At 35.3% G+C, this 18,336-nt stretch overlaps 1 protein-coding gene across 1 annotated transcript in view; it reads right to left on the bottom strand.

Moving 5' to 3' along the window:
- Positions 1-4,553, bottom strand: part of TMPRSS11D (transmembrane serine protease 11D) — a 51,211-nt gene extending 46,658 nt beyond the window's left edge. The window contains exon 1 of the mRNA XM_037042072.1: positions 4,437-4,553. Within this exon, the coding sequence (XP_036897967.1) occupies positions 4,437-4,444 (8 nt within the window). The 5' untranslated portion in view covers positions 4,445-4,553. The remainder of the gene's footprint in view (positions 1-4,436) is intronic.
- Between the last annotated feature and the right edge of the window lie 13,783 nt (positions 4,554-18,336).

Raw genomic sequence — 18,336 nt, 5'->3', positions numbered from 1 at the left:
CACCTTCGCTGCTGGGAGAAAAATAAATGCCTTCCCTAGAGATGCTCTATTCATACTTTGTTCAATTTGTTCTAGATGTGAAGAAATCATTTTCATATATGGAAGTCTATGCCCATAGACTTCCCTCCAGTTTATTGTTATTATAGCATTGAAATCTATTTTAAGTTGATTTATAGCAACTATTACCAGATTTTAAAAGATTTCACTGAGTTCTAGTAATTAAGGGTATATTAAACAGTTATTAAAGAAGGAAAATATTGTGGACTATGTACTATCATAGCATACCAACTCTTAACTTATTTGGCTCCTATTCAATTGAAAAAATAGTTCCAGTTGTGTGATATATTCTTTGTTAATAATATTCATTTTAAATGTATACAAACAATAAGGCAGATGCTAAATTTTTTTAATTAAAATGATTATTTCTCCTTTTTGGCATTTCCTTTGTTCTAATATCACTCATGTTTTTAAAATGAAGGGCCTGATATTAAAAAAAGATTTGGTTAATTGACTTTGAACTAAGCATAGTGTTGAATTCTTACTTTGTAAAAGATATTTAAGGGGATATGGAAGGACAACTGGAGTTAGGAAATTTACATTGTACAGTCAGCCTCGAGTGATTATTCATTGAAGATGTCTGAAGATGACTGACTGACAAAGAGTTATTTAAAGACTTAGATGTATATTTCGGCTACTACTCTATACACTTAAAATACATTTCTTTTTAGAAGGAAGACTATTTTTGCTGGAACTGTACAGCTGCCTAAAGGGTGGGTTCTGGCTTCCACAGTTGAGATTATGGAGCCTTTTTAGTGGGCAAATGGGCAGAGTGGCATTATGGTAGATGGTGCCATCATCTACAAAGGTGAGCTTGCATAGGTGATTTGAAAACAACAGAATAGATGGAAATATTTCTTCTGGAACTTCATGATGCTGATATTTTACGTATGTCTCTAAGAGTCACCAAATTCATCAAGTGATGAAAGAAATACTTTGTTGATGCTACAATTGTTGAAGAATGTGTGCCTAGTGCTTCAATACCAACACCTATAACAGAGGAAGTCCTGACACAGGTTGCTGCTCTCCTTGCTGATTAAGGTTAGAGGAGGGGCGGCATGCACTCTACAGGGCAGTGTGAGTTTTGGTCTGAGGTCTACTGTAAAAAGGGTAGCTTCTGACACAGCCTCTGAGCACAGGGTAGTTCCTATGCAAGAAACGGTTTAGTTGGAGATTTGCTTCCTCGTCCCTTTCCCTCTAAACTGCATTTTTTTCCTTCCTGAAGGTAGTTTTAAAAACTGATTTTTTTCTCTCTTGTCTTTTCTTTATCCTTTCCCTTCATTTACTTTCCTTTATTTCTTTACTCTTAACTAAAGGGGATCTTTATCCCTTACTGACACCAAGACTACTTTGCCAGCTTTCTGCAAATTACAAATAAATATTCATGTAGTATATATGATATTTGATATTTTATTGTCAAAATACTTTTTGGAAAATGAATACTTTAATTTTTGTATCTATTCAGATGAAAATGTTTTGAAATTGACTTTCAAAGATTGGAGGGGTCCAACCTACAACCTTCCATGAATAGGACAATGCTCCAACCAAGTGAGCCACTGGCCTGGGTTCGTCTCATACTTTCAAAGTAATTCAGTGGATATAAACACTCTCTTAGTGGATCTGAAGACATCTGGACTATCCAAGTATTTGAAAGAAATGGTGATTACATCACGATAACACAATCACGCAAGTTCCTGGGCCCTATGGTAGAACTTTTTTCAGAGGTCTGAGGGTTTAATTTATATATAAATAGTGATCAAACAATCTAAGACAGCCAATTCTGAACCAAAGATATCTCAGAATTATCTGGAGATTTATCTAAAATTACTTAACAAAGATCTGAAATTACCTAAAAAATATATTATTAGTTTTCATTTCATTTCTCCTACCCTATTTGAACACCCTGCTATCTAAGAGCATGTGAAGAAGTTGGAAAATAATGAAGTTTGAGATATTTTTAATTACATTTTTTTTTTCTGACGGGAATATTCTAGCAGAGAAGGAAAATGTATGGTTTAATTCATTCCTTGTAATATTAAACTGTCACAGATGTCCTGGCTTAGAAGTAAGATGGTCAGAACAAAATGTGTATGGTTTTTTTTTTAACACCTTAGCCTATTTGAATGTGCTCTTCTCTTCCTACTGATAATTCTGCCCTTTATTCATGTTGGCAGAAGGAATTGTTTCCCAGTCATGGGTCCTCTGAGGTGAATGAGGATCCATAAGTTTATTTTCAAAATTTTATCAGTGTAGTATACATCTGTGTCATTCTGATAAAAACCAGCCAACAAATAAACAACATTAACTGGGAGTTACATTATTCTAGGTTAATAAAAAGGAAAAATAAACAATTATTAATAGATGCTACCTATTTAAGAAAGAACATATTTTAAATTGTGACCCATAGAAACCAAAATTCCAAAGAGAGCTCTGTATAGTTGGAAGGCTTGGTTCTGATTGAGCGTCATATTTCCTGTAAGGATGGATCAATTTAGAAATTAGAATGATTTAAGGAATCCTGAAATTATATGCATTTTCCTCATTTGCATTGTTTACATGTCTTCTTTTTTTTTGGATGACTTTTGGTATATGTATATATAATTTGCTACTTATAAAGGCCCAATTTTTAAGAATCAGAGAAATTCCTTTGCAAAATTAAAAATCTTTCAGCAAAATACATGTCAAATTCTATCAAAATTACTAAAATATATTATATTGTTATAAAAAGTTTGTGACTTGTGGGAAAAATATAATTCACAAGCTGGCCACTTTAATGCAGCAAACGTGATTGCTATTTTATAGTCTAGTCCTCAACAGAGTTTTTAACATGTAGCTTTTTAAAGTGATAGTTGATAAGTAAATACAATTTTGTGATTTGTTTTCCACATAAAATGAGAATAGATACAATACATAAAATTCTTCATAGGTTTTTACTTATTTTAACGAATTTGTTATATCCACTGTGTAAATAAAAAATAATAGGTATTATTTCCTTTATCTATTGGAAATTGTTAATTTTTATAACTATTTTATTTACTTATCTTTAGAGGGGAAGGGAAGGAGAGAGGGAGAGAAATATCAACATATGATTGCCTCTTGTGCATCCCCTGCTGGGAACTGGCTTGCAACCCAGGCATGTGCCCTTATTAGGAATTAAACCATGATCCTTTGGTTTGCAGGCCCACACTCAATCCACTAAGCTACACCAGCCAGGTAGGAAATTGTTAATTTTTGTTTATTGTTGGAAACTCATATATATTCAAACCCACATTATTGTGCATATATTTTATTTTTAAAATTAATTTTTAACTATAGTTGACATATAATATTAGTTTCAGGTGTATGGCATAGTGGTTAGGCATTTATATAATTTACAAAGCGATCCCCCAATAATTTTAATACCCACCTTGCCCCATACATAGTTATTACAATACTGTTGACTATATTCCCTATGCTGCACTTTACATCTCGATGACTACTTCTATGAGTGGTAGTTTGTACATCTTAATCCCCTGTACATATATTTTATTATTAAAATAATTTGAATTTTTATTGTTTCTAAAGTTTGTGACATTTAAAATAAACTCAACTACACTTAACATAACCAACACATTGTCCATGCTTTTATTGTCCCCTTTTAAAAATCACATCAATATCATATTTTTCTGTGTCATGAAAAAACCCAAAGGAAAAATATGTACATTCATAGATACATGCACAAACATGTCAAACTATATTGTATAATGATTTTCAGATTGTACTCTCTGACTCTAGATTATGCTACAATGTTTTTGGTGACCATATATAAAAATAAGTATTTGTTAACTAAAAAAATTAGGCAAATACTACTTTCTTCATAAGTATGAGTAATAATTTACCTGAAAACAATACCATAAGTATATACAAAGTAGAAAAATGTTGTTACTTTCTTAAAGAAAAACTTCAACATTCATTGCCTATTTAATATTTAGTAATGATACTATACCAGGAGTAAAAATACAGAATCATCAAAAAATATTTAAAACAATAGAAGAATTTTTTTACTGATTTTATTTTTTAATGTTCAAATATTACTTTTTGAAAAGTAAAGTATACGGAAGCAAAAACACTTCCTTATTTAAAAATACATTGCTATAATATTAAGCCCTCTGTTTAGATCATTTCATTTTGCAAAAAAATTCAGTCAAAGTAGCCAAGAATCTTATTTAAACAACATCAAGCATATTATCTAAAAATATCTAAGAGTCTTGATGAAGTTTCCAGGAAAGTGACTAGAAGATTGCTAGACCAGACAAAATTTCTTAAGCTTCTGTATATTTTTCATATGCTCTAAGATATAATGCAACTTATAAAACTACAGAGGCAAAAAGAGGACTTACCTATACATTTTAATCCTGAATGATGCCAAGGTTCTTGTTTTTGCCCGCTCTGAGATTTTCACTCAAATGAATGACTGTCATATATTATGTGTGATCTGTGAAAGAGCTGAAGTCAAAGGAGTAAATCCCTCGTGATTATAATACCTAACTTGTTAAACAAGTCTGAAGGAATCAACTTGAACCAATAGTGTGACTTGTGGAACAGAATCAGAAAGGGAATTTCACAAATCAGGAAGAATTTCATTCTGGTAATTTGTGACTCAGTACCATGACAGGTGATAGGTATCTCGTGAAAGTCTGCAACTACTCTACACACTGTAGGGTATTTACTTTTCATATAAAGATGTGACACTCTTGCCCTGTTATCATATTTTCACAGACCTCGTTCTTTGCCATAGTAAGCCAAGGACTATCAGGAAAATTTTTTCTGATGTTAATGGGTAGTAGTACCTTTAAATTCTCCCCTTTTTTGAGACAAAACACTGTTTTTCTCAGTAGTATATGAAGAGATTCAGAGAAGTAATTGTGTAACTATACAAAGTTGTAGGATAAGCAAGAAGAATAGTTGGAACTAAAAATCACTTTGTCTTTTTCCAAGTATATCTTTTGAAAAAAGTATTCTAATTAATTTCTACTTGTAGATGAGTGGACAGTGGAGTGAAATACAAGTGTGGGGCGGGGGTAGAGATAGCATGGAGTATTGAGTGGTATTTGCAGGCAGGGGATGAGCCCAAGAAAACATAGAAGCTAGAAAAACATGGAAGTGAGAAAAAAATAATTCCTGTCTAGTATGTTGGAGAGAAATAGGAGATACATTAGGAATTTATCTGGGGTTACTTTGTGAGCAATAATGAATGCTAAAGAATAGAAATGTACAATAGAATTATATTGGGTGTTAAATCCTGAATTCTAGTCTCAGCTTTTTCACCAGCTAATTGGGTAGACTAGAGGGAAAAACCACCTATTCCTCTTAGAGTTTCATTCATCTACTGAGAAATAAGGGGGCCTTACAGGATGTTTTCAATTCTAAAATTCTGTAACTTTATCTTGTAAATCACTGATAATTGGTAATAAATTCACCCCAGGCTACAACTTGAGAAGTGTTCAATTACACATTTTTATATAATGTGCAAACCAAACAACACAGACAGGAATGAGTGGGTTCTTTCCTTGCTTTCTCTTACATATTTTCATGAGATCCTATATCTCATGCCTGGTATTCTGATTTTTTTCTTTCTTTAGTAAAAAAATGAAGTATTATTTTAAACTTGTAAAAATTAATTAAACAAACACATGTTAAACTTCAAGTACTTTTCATAGGTACAGGCCTTTTTCACAGAGTTATGTCAATAATGTATAACTTTGTATTATGTTTTTTGTATTTAATGTTATTTCATAAGCACATCCCTGTATTAGTAATTTTTATTTCTAGTAGGTATTTTTGTATCCAAGAGCTGCATAACAAATATATTCTAGCTTTTTATTTTGATATATTTTGAATGTACAAAAAAGTTTCAAATATAGTACCTAGATTCATCAGTTATTAACAATTTTAATGACTGCATTTTAAGAGTGAATTATATTACACTGAATAAATCTGTCATAAAATACTGAAACCATATCCTAATATGAAGTATTTAAATATTTTTATTGGTGATGATTCTTTCAATAACCACCTCCACAAATATATCCAATTTTTCTTTGAAATAAGTGAAATAAAAATAATTTATTTGGCTAATTATTTAAACATTTTAATGGCTTTTAAAATTTTACTTTTGTTTTAATTATTCTTTCAAAGACATGAGATGTTGTCTACTGGTTTTGGTTGACAGCACTTTCCTCCAAGTACATACGTTCTCTTTCCTCTGTGTTTTCTGGAGTGCTCAGCGAAGGCTTTTCTAACGAGTAGGGTCTCAGTCCAAACATTTTGTTTGAGTGTCCAGAACCTGAAGGTACTAATGCAGATCCTGGTGCCCAGTCACTATTCACAACAGGACTTGGGAATGAGTCAGGGGAGTGGTACGGGGGAGTGGCGCACATTCACTCAGAAAGTGACTTCCTGCTTGCCTGTAATGAGCTCAACACAGAAAGAGGGCTGGGGCGTGAAATTATGGTTTGTGAGACAAGGATTTGCTCTTCACAGGGACTAGTTCAAAAGATGCTGATTCTTTTAAAAGAGTTTTTTAAAAAAATTTTTCATGTAAAGATGGCGTACAATATTTATTAGTTTAAGGTGTACAACATAGTGATTAGACATTATATACTTAAGGAGTGATCACCCTGATAAGTCTAGTACCCATGTGACACAATATATAGTTATTACAATTATTGACTATATTCCCTATGCTGTACTTTACATCCATGTGACTACTTCTATGGCTACCAATTTGTACTCCATAATCCCTTCACCTTCTTTATCCCCTCAATGCCCTCCCACCTGGCAACCATCAATTTTTTCTTCAGTATCTATGAGTTTGTTTCTTTTTTGTTTTTAGTTTATTTTGTTTTAGATTCCACATGTAAGTGGAATCACATAACATTTGCCTTTCTCTGTCTCACTTCAGTTAGCATGATATCCTCTTTATTCAGGTTGTTGCAAATGGTAAAATTTCATTGTTTTTTATGACAGAGTAATAATCCATTGTGTCACATATACCATGTCTTCTTTATACAGTCATCTATCTATGGACACTTAGGTTGCTTCCATATCTTGTTTATTGTACATAATGCTGCAGTGAACACAGGGGAGCATGTATCTTTTAAATTAATGTTTTGTATTTTTTTGGATAAATACCCAGAGTGGAACTGCTTGAGAAACTCCCATACTGTTTCCATAGTGGCTGCACCAATTTACAATTCCACCAACAGTGCACAAGAGTTCCATTTTCTTCACGTCCTTGCCAACAACAAAGGATATTGACTCTTAATCTTTTTTTTAATATTTTTATTTATTTATCTTTAGAGGGGAAGGGAAGGAGAGAGGGAGAGAAATATCAATGTATGGTTGCCTCTGCTGAGGACACACAATGTATCGTGTGTCCCCTGCTGGGAACTGGCCTGCAACCCAGGTATGTGCCCTGACTGGGAATCGAACCGCGATCCTCTGGTTCACAGGCCCATGCTCAGTCCACTGAGCTACACCAGCCAGGGCCGACTCTTAATCTTAAGATCCTCAAAAAGTGGTGGGATAGGCCATGACCTTTTCTTTTTGCAAAAGGCAGCCATTGCAGGAATAAAAACAGAGAATGACATACAAAAAATATCAGAATTCTCTTCCTCCCTGTCATAGGCTTGACTTTATTTCTCCAGCTGTATATTCACAAAACCAAGGCAACCAGTGTGAGGAGGACTGATAGGAACAGTTTTCATGGAAAATAAAAGAGAAAATTTATTTTGACTAAGGATAAATTATGCAGTGTATGAGCTATTGGAATTGATTCTTTTACCTGCCTAGATTGCTGGGGAGAGATCACAATGAAGAGAGTATCTCCAAATAGGCCATTATCTGTTAATAGACTGGGCTTTGAAAGAAATATGAATTACTCAGCGGTGTCCATCATAAGAATACAAGCAAGAAAAAAATAACAATGAGAAAGCAGATGATCTAAGAGGGTGTGGGCCAGTAGTAATTTGTTTGAATGTGAAATTTGATTACTCAAGTTCAGGGCGGTACAGTCATACAGCTATGTGTGGTGATGCATGTGCCATGACCTCTGTCACGAGGTTAGAACAAAGATAGAAAAACAAACACAATGAATGTATCCACCATTTAATATGAAATGTTATTTATATATAAGTTTTGCACTTATTGCAAATGTACATTTAAAAATTGGGTAATAATTGAATTTGTAAGTGTAGCCAGGTTTAATTTTGTAAATTATTACACATAGGTAGGTGAAGGTAAGGGAATAAATATATACCACTATATTCCAAAGGCTTTTTTCTTTTCAGAAAGCATGTTATAGGGGAAAAAGTATGCTATTTTGGGTTAAAAATACCTATAATCAAATCTTGTCTCTTCTGTTTACTATTCAGCAGGGTTTAGAAAAGTTGTTTGTCCCTGAAAACCTCAGTTTTCTTTTGAGTACATATGGAGTTAAAATAACATTCTCATAGAATTGTGAAAATTCAATTCGATCAAATCAACTAATGAAATGAAAGCACCTGGCATGTTCTACAAATGTAATGTAGTCATTCCTTCAGCACTAACTCTCAAAGCAGTTTGTGCATATATATGTGTAGGAGTCACAACGCTGAGGGGTGGAGAGCATGAACAGTTTGAAAATAACACTGGATGTTAAAATGCCTTCCTCCCTAGATTCATATACATGATTTGGCTTCTGAGAATCACTTTTATTCCTAAACCATTTGCTCAAACATGGTTTAAGAAATCCAGCCCTGGCTGGTGTAGCTCAGTGGATTGAGTGCGGGCCTGCCAACCAAAGGTTCGTGGTTCGATTCCCAGTCAGGGCACATGCCTGGGTTGCAGGCCAGTTCCCAGCAGGGGACGCATGAGAGGCAACCACACATTTATATTTCTATCCCTAACCCTTCCCTTCTAAAGATAAATAAATAAAATCTTTTAAAAAATCCAAAGCTCATCACAACCTGTGATTACTTTCATGTTGACTGACAGTTATTTTCTTGTGCTTTCTACATGACTTTTTTTATCAGAGTCTACTACTGAGAAGCATCTTCGTCATACGTTCTCTTTAATCTTGTTAAAGGAAGAAGTAAGTACTCTTTGCCCCTCTTCTAAGTTTTCCACATCAGTCTCCTTAGAACTACATAGAGCTGTTTTCTTCTTCAGAGGGCTATTTCTACCTTCATATATACATACACACATTTGATTCCTGTACTTCTCCTCCACATTCAGAGAAGCAATGAGGGCAAATGTATATAATACATATGTATATACAACCCTATAAGTCCTGTCACCAATGGAAAGGTCTGGCTGATAACTTCAATGAAAATTATCCAATATATATACAAAAGGCCTTTAAGTGATCTTTTATTTGTTTGTTAGCAAGAGTAGTGGGAATATATATAACTGTTGTAAGTTCATACCTATTTTAACATTGATCCCATGGTAAATTTCTGTTAGTCTTAGCTGGGTCTTCAGTACTGCCCACAAATGCAGATAGGTTTTTCTGGTCAGCGTCTAGTTTAGTGTTTACAAAAACCATTTCAAATCTTCTCTTCCCTAGCGTTTGCTTTCTATCCCTACTCCCTGCCCTGATTCAGCAGATGACTCACAGTTCTACTATTGGAGAAAAAAGAACATCCTTAGATGGACACTCCTAATTTCCTGTTGTCATACATATAAATCTTACACATCTGCCCATGTTAAGAGTGAGTTATATTACACTGAATAAATCTGTCATAAAATACTGAAACCATATCCTAATATGAAGTATTTAAATATTTTTATTGGTTTTGATTCTTTCAATAACCACCTCCTCAAATATATCCAATTTTTCTTTGAAATAAGTGAAATAAAAATAACTTATTTGGCCAATTATTTAAACATTTTAATGGCTTTTAAAATTTTACTTCTGTTACAGGGAGAGTGGTTTTCTTCTTCTACTTGAAGGCTAATTTTTTTTTTGTTTCACATCTTCCTTCTTTTTTCTAAACCTGCTTCTCCAGTGTCCCTGTCCTCTTTCTATAAATCACCCTCTATTCACCCAGTTTCTCAGAAATCTTTGTATCACCCTTGCCTCCCTCTCTTTTCTCAATGTCTTGAATGTGCATAAATATTTACTGAACCCATTGCTTCTTGTCTTATTCTCATTGCTACCACATGATTTCAAGCCATTACAATCTCTCAGTTGGGTTTCTGCCACAGTCTTTTCACTGCACTGCCTCTCATCTTTTTCTAATCTAGTATGTTCTTTACAACTACAATAATGATTATTGCTAGTTGTTTTGTATCTATCTTTTAAAAAAAACTCTTCATTAGCTTCCCTTGCATTTAAGAATTCATTCTCCTTAACATGCACAGCAAAGCTGTGCCACACCTGGACCTTGCCTCCCTCACCTTCCTTGTCCTCCCTGCTTCTCACACTCTGTGCTCTAGCCATTAAATTTCCTTTACTTGTCTGCATATATTGCCCTCTCTATCTCTGTAGGTCTGTTTCTTCAGCTTGCATCATATTTTCCTGCCTCTTTCAATACACACCTCTTTAGTTTCCAAATCTGAATAATCTTCTAGGTTTGCTTATATGTTTCTGCCCCCATGAGAGCTTCTTAACTCTGAGGGTAGGTCGGTTCCTCTGTAGTGTGACACTTCATCAGTTGGCTTTTACCATCATACTCATTGTAGTATTCAGTACCCTTTTTGAAATTATTCCACAGTGCACCATAGAGCCCATAAGGGAAGAAATTGTTAAGTTCTCAGAGCCTGTCATCTCTACCTGGCATAGAGTTAAGCACTCATTTGATTTTTGAATTGTTGCATGAAACTGTGAATAAAAACTCACTGCTTTTGTAAGTACTGCAGCTATTTCTGGGCTGTTTAAAAGAATCACTCTTGTAGGAGATAAGAAGATGCCCCTCAGATAATCCCGTAAAACAAACTGTTCAGCTGCAAAGAGGAGGAGTGCTTCTGTTTTAAAATGTGGATTTTATTTTTCTTTCAGTGGGGTGAGGCCAACAGATGAGGCAATGACTGCCATTGAAAAGATAGTTTGTTATTCACCATCCCCAAGGGGAAGGGGCAGGCCACAGCAAACGGGCCAGGACGCAGAGGGAGGAACTATGGGCAAGAGGCTTTACTGTGCTCTCCCTGGGAAGAGGCAGGCAAAACAGGGTAAGCAGGTTTGGGATTGGTTAGTTTGAATAAACTCAGTGAGCTTTGGGGTATGGGGACTATCCCTAATTGTCTGGTATCTAGCCCTTAGGGAAGAGGAATAACAACCTGCAGAGTAAAAGCTCAATAAAGGAGGTGGTTGTTGTATGGGATCTGGATTGATTGGTTTGCACATTTACTGTTTCTAGGAATTAGGTGTCCCTAGGAGCTGCAGCCCTTTGGCTCAGCGGGGCCACAAGTATCAAAGCCTCAGAGTAAAACGATATGCTGAAGACCTGGTACAACTGTTAGCTTTGTCAGTGTCTACTTTAGTTTTCTATCCAAGGATATGGTCTTCTCTGGGTAGACCTTGGCCAGTGACTGAGCAAAGTGATGGTATAAAAATTTAGCTATTTCCATTCAATCCGGAATTCTCTAACAGGTAAAGTTTACTCTGAATTCTCAGTTGGTCTGGTAGAAACTTGTCAGATAGACATTCTTGTTTGATAGCTCCCCCTACCCATACCTGCTTCCTTCTTCCTTTAACAGGTGTTACCTTTTAATAAACCTTTGTGCTTTAAGTGTCTGCTATCCCGAAAACCCAACTTGTATTAGCTAGTACTGAGAGAGCTCCAGGAAAACAAGAGTTCAAACAAGATTTGGGGACTGGATCACTCACCCCCCAGCTGGTAATGAGGACTTGGTGATGGGTGGCCTGCCAATGCCCCACCACAAGGTGGTGGTCTGCTTGTTAAAATTCTTACCAGCAGGGGGCTGGGCCAGCATGCTAGTAGAGCTGAAAGCACAGGCCAGTACAATGATTCATGTATTTGAAAAGTCTTAGGGAGAGGGGTGAAAAACATAAGGTCGGTGGAATTGCATGGGTGCTACTAGGTTGTAAGAGGTGGATAATAAGTTGAAAGCAATTAGCGTAGTGTAAAGCTGAGTGTGAGAGCCAGATTCTCTTTTTTAGATTATTAAGAAGCCCTCATCTCCTGCAGTGGGTGAGCAGGGATACCAAGTACAGGATTGGACTGAGTGGCTGACCTCCAATGAAGGGCGAATGCTCCACAGAAATCGGTCTATCATATCAAAGTCAGAACCCTAGGTGGGGAAACCTGGGACCTAGCAGATGAGAAGTGGGTATCTGTCCAGATACCCCAGAAGCTTTTGACTCTGAAGGCTTCTTTTGAGCTTTCGTGTGTCTAGAAGTAGATTCTCTCTCTCCTCTGAGAGCTGGCGACCCGCAGAGACTGCAGAGGCCTCTTTCCCACAAGGCAATAGCCATTCTCTCCAGGAGCTGCATCCATCCCTGCTCCTGCCTGCGGGGTCTATTGCCAAGATTATTTAACAATGTAATCAGGCCTGAAGAGAGAGAGAAAAGAATCTACATACCAAAAGAACTGTGAAAATAAATCCAGCAGGTACCAGCAGGGGATGTAGAAGGCCTTTCTGTGGGAGTAGATACTGAGGTGCTTGATCAAAAGGGCCAGAACATAAGGCTGGATAAAAAAGGGTTTATTGACTTGGGAGCAATCTCTATATACAAGGTGTTACATCTGATAAGATGCCCAGGAAATAATGTAAACTCACTGCTGGAGTGGCTCCTAGATGGCGCTAAGTAAGGTTGATATGCCAATTTTTTTTGTGGGAGACAGTGGAGGTCGAGGGATTAAAAAGCTCAGAGAAGTGGGCATGATGGGATGGATGCATTATGTGAAGCCAGAACACGCATCAGAATATGTGCATGGGAGGGTCTGAATAATATGCCACTCACTGAGGACATCACAATGTGCTAGTGAGAGGGCCACCAGCAGGGGACCAACTTGTTCCACTTTGCCCAGGACTTTAGGCTTTAAAATGGAAAGTCCAGTGTGTTCTGGGAGCCTCCTCAATCCTAGGCAGACTGTACAGTTGGCCACTCCAAACCAAAATTATTAAATGTTGGTATGACAGACACATAAATGGCATGGCCACAGTGGGAGAGATGGGGACCCTGCATGGGCCCAAGAGCATGAACTCTCAACAACACCAACCTCACTGACCCCTCCTCTGAATGGGCAACCTGATATTAACAGAGACAAAACTGAACCCACAGGATGACACTATTTCTCAAAAAAACCAAGCAGCCACTTGGTGGCAAGCCAGCTACACTGAGCCTTTTCCATCCTGGAAGGGCCAGCCATTTTTTCCTCAAGGGGGCAGACATCTATCCTGGTATGGGTTTGTCTTACCTACCCAGAGGACAGTGGCCAGCAGTCACTATTCAGGTGGTTGTAAAGGTTCTAACTGGGTAGATTCCTTATAATCAAGAGTAGAATATTTTTCTGGAGAAACTTATTTAATAACTGCTTTCATTGAGATTATTGCAAGTCATTCGAAGTACCTTGTATTGTCCTACTTATTTGGAAGTGAAATGAGAATGTTAGGCAATGCAACCTGCCATTTAATTTCACTTACTTGATATGCAGAGATGAAATTCAGAGAAGTAACAGTTTTTGTGTTTCTTTTTCTCATAAGCTGTGTTCTTTTCAGGTTATGACTAAGTGCAATTGGAGTGTGATGTGGGGTTTTTCCTGGTGTCATAACTCATGTATCAATCTTTTCATTTTAACAGCATTCTTTAGCAGTAATAAGAACATGCATTTGCATTCAAAAATGGTATTAAGGTTGCATCAAAGACAGTTCAAAAATCTCACAAGAATTTGGACATGGTTCTTTCTCATGAAAAGAAAGTACTATTTAAAAGATTCTTTCTAATATCAATTCATGTCTTGAAAGATATCAAAGATGGTGATAAAATAAGAGAAATTTAATTATAATCTTAAAGTTAGAGATAATGCATTATCATATAGACTTGAATATATAGCAATATTTTAAAACTAGTAATTATATATATATATATATATATATATATATATATATATATACAGAAAGCTATGCAGTGTTGTAATTAGAAGTCATTAAATTATGGCTATTGTATCATCAGTATAGTGAGTATTCTCTCTATTACTGGAAATCATCACAATCTCCTGCAGGAGCACAGGCCAGGCCTCTGGCAAAGAAGGACTTCACTGGAGAGGAGGGACAAGCAAAAGGGTTGTGGGAAATAAAATTACATCAAGTACTGGCATAAAACTTCTCTTTTTCATTTTTTGTTTTTAGGTGATTTAAAAGAAACAAGGTATGTATTTTAAAACAGAGTGATTAACCATTGTGAATATGACATAGAAAACTTCCCACCAAGGGAAGGAAGAACCTAGAAATATTTACAAAGGTCTCTATTGCTCTGGAGATGAATGTGTGGTAATAAAATACAGGGTTGGGCAAAAGTAGGTTTAAGTTGTTCACAAGGAAAATAATACAATAATTAATAAATAATAATGCAAGAATAGACATTGTTTTGCATACTCACAACTGTAAACCTACTTTTGATGCCTGAATAGATAAGAATTTAGCAAGAAAACACAAGAGACGATATTCACATAACTTTTATTAGTATATTGTTACAATTGTACTATTTTATTACTAGTTAGTGTTGTTAATCTCTTACTGTGTCTAATGTATAAATTAAACTTTATCATAGGCATGTATACAGGGTGGGCAAAAGTAGACTTACAGTTGTTCAAATGGAAAATATAATAATAAATAACAATACAAGAATAAAAGAAAAGAAAACACAAGTTATACCAAACATAAAAATTATAGCAGTATTCATAAGTAGTTTCAATGGATATACTAGAAAGTAAAGACTCTTCTGATGGTTTTAAAAAGAAAACAGTTATTAGAAACATGTACATGATCAGATGCACAACTAAAACAAAAAGGAATTTAAGAGAAGAGGAAGAACAAAGGCAGCAGGCAATTATACAGAGATGGTAAGGGAGGAAATCCAAAGCAACAACATTAACCAGGACAAAGAGGGTAATTATATTGATCAAGAGGACACAAATACACAATTTTTTAAAAGATATTATTTATTTATTTTTAGAGAGTGGGGAAGAAGGGAGAAAGAAAGGGAGAGAAACATCAATGTATGAGAGAAACTTTGATTAGTTGCCTTTTGCACGCCCCCATCTGGGGATCTGGCCCATAACCTAAGCATGTGCTCTGACTAGGAATCCATCCAGCAACCTTTAGGTTCATAGGCAGGTACTCAATCCTTTGAGCCAGGGCTCAAATATAAGAAATGAGAACAATAATGTAATAACAAATGTAGAAAAATAAGAAATTATATGTGAAACTATACTAAGATATTTATTTTCAAGAAAAAAATTTGAAAGAAAAAGCAAATTATTGAAATAATAATTGATTATTATTGATTCAATAGCTAGAAAACTTTAATAGAAAAATCACCATGGAAAAAATAAAAAATATATTTAAAATTTTTCTAAAACCATCTGGAGTCATAGTATTTCCAGAAACAGTTATTTTCTATGTTCTCTTAACTATGTCCAAGTATAGAACATGCTGAAATTTTTTCAATGAATTTTATAATGCTGATATCATCTTTGTTAATAAAATTTTTGATAAATCACTAAGAAATATACCAATTTGTTAGAAATTATTAATTATATTTAAATAAATAAACCCCTGGAACTGTCTTTTCTAGAATAGGCTACATAGGGTTGCCTCATTAAACTACAGATCAATCCCTTGTAATAGAGTGTTTGTCCTTGTGATCTCCAATTTAGGGTCAGTGTATGAAAACGCTGTTTTCCTGTTTGCTTTACTTGTAATATACATAATAGGTCCTACTAGATCTTTGGTTATATAGATCTTTCATCAAACTTGGATTTTTCCTGTTTTGGCAGTGAGAATGCTCAAAGTAAATTTCTTGATCTTGTTTTGTTGGGTTTGTTGTTGTTGTTATTTTGAATAGACAAATTTTCCTGTTTATTTTTCTGGGAATTTACTGCTAAATTCAAGACAATCTACTTATTTTTCCCTGGCTATATTGAGGTATAATTGACATGTAACATTGTGTGAGTTTAATATGTATAATGCGATGATCTGCTAAATATATATATTGCAAAATGTTTATCCCAATAAGATTAGTTAACACATCCTTCACCACACATAATTACAGTTTTATTGTTGTTATATTGTTATTGTTATGAGAACATTAAAACTCCATTCAATCTTCAAGTATACAATACAGTGTCATTAACAATAGTCAACATGCTGTCCATTAGGTCTCGGAACTCACCTTATAACTAAAAGTTTATGCCCTTTAACCAACATCTTTCCATTTCCCCCACCGCCCCCTGCCCCTGGCAGCCTAATGCACAGCATGGTGGATAAGTTGATACTGTACTGTAAAGGCTGCTCTGTTAGGTGGTAGATGTGTTAATTATTGTAACTTAACGTGGTAATCATTTCACAGTGTACCCATATTATCAAATCATCATGCTGTTCACTTTAAATATATACATTTGATTTGTCAATCACATCTCAACAAAGCTAGAAAAATGTTAATAGCCTCCAAAATAATTTCACAGAAACATCTAGAATAATGGTTGATCACTTATGTGGGTACAGTGGGCCAGTCAAGATGATGAAAAAAACTAACCATTATGGAGTTCAAACAGCACTCACTGTCACTCAATGGTAGGTTGTGGAACTGAGATTCAAATTAATTGTTTTGCTTCATATTGTTGACTTCTATATCATGGTACCTACCATCTAACAAATGTGTGGTTTGGTAGTGTAATCTTTTAAATATTTTAAAAGATTATTGGAACCTATATTCAATAATCTAATTGGTTCAAGTGTTCATCAATGCCAGGTTTTGTATTCGTGTCTTATGCTTTTACCAAACTTCCAAATATGTGACTGTAGTGAGGAACTTGAACAGTGTTTGAGGTCATTTGGAGACATGAAAATATATCATAACACCTTCTGATTGTTAGAGGAGCATGTTTTTGCATTGTTTTCTTTTTTAGCGATATAGTGTCATTTCCACTGATTCATGCTATTTGTTTCCCAAGGCACTCGACCAGAAACATTTAAAGCTGTGATGATTGTCTGGGATTAAAAATAGTCTTTAGCCTTGGATCAGGGAAAAGCTATCCAACTCACCTTGAAATTAATCCAGTGTGTGGGGCTTTGGTTCTGTTTTTGTTATTGTTATTTGTCCTGAACTATAATCTTTTGATCCAATTTTTTCCAGAGGCATCTAAATGAGAAGGAATATGAATAAAGTAGATGATGTAATCTGAATATGTTTTAGGTTCTTAAATGGTCCAATGAAAAGCACATGAAGGATAGGCTATTTTTTAGTGCTTTTCATGAAAAACATTTGTGCCTTGTACCAGGAACAGGATTCCTTGTCTCAGACAAAGTGGGAGAGAGAAAACAGAGCTGTGGTCAGCTGTGAGCATGAGTCCTGACCTAGAAGGGGCTTCTCCACGCTCCGTCCTATTTCCCAGTTAGACTCCTGGGAAAGCTGGAGGAGCTTTGAGTGTTGGAGGCACAGGTAAGTCTTGTGCTGGTCCACTGTGGTGTGGTATCTGATGGAGCCAGATTACATTACCCCTTTCAGTAGCTTCAGGAAGAACACTGATAAGAACCTGAATGCTCTCTCCATCTAGGATATGATTCCAGCAAGATAACTGACAACCGTGTTATAAATGGGAATCTTCAAGATTGATTGAATATAGTCATGGTTCCCCATGGACTCATTTCACACTTTTCTAAACACACACACACCCCAGAAAATAAACCTTTATGTAAGAAGGAGTTTTGTCTGGAAGCCCGGAGATAACTGTAGTTCCTGTATATAATAACAGGGATTACCCTAATCCCCCTCCCTGAACTAGCCCTACCTTCCATCACTGGAACTACATCTTTTCTCAAGGACCTCCATTCATACCAAATTCTCCAGGAAAGCATTCCCACAACGATAAAGTACCTTATTTCTTCAAGACCAAAGACAAAGACAGCACAAGACACAAGTGCTGATCTTCTTCAAGACCAAAGACACAAGACACACACGTGCTTTTATTTCTTTTTTAAAAAAAATTATTTATTTATTTATTTAGAAATAAATAAAAAAATTTTATTAATTTAAATTTTAAAAAAATTTAAATAAAAATAAATTTAAAAAAA

This window comes from Sturnira hondurensis, unplaced genomic scaffold, assembly GCF_014824575.4.
Source record: "Sturnira hondurensis isolate 20B ecotype Veracruz unplaced genomic scaffold, ASM1482457v3 Scaffold0000566, whole genome shotgun sequence".
NCBI classification, from domain to species: Eukaryota; Metazoa; Chordata; class Mammalia; order Chiroptera; family Phyllostomidae; genus Sturnira; species Sturnira hondurensis.
This window is presented reverse-complemented; position numbering and strand designations above follow the sequence as displayed.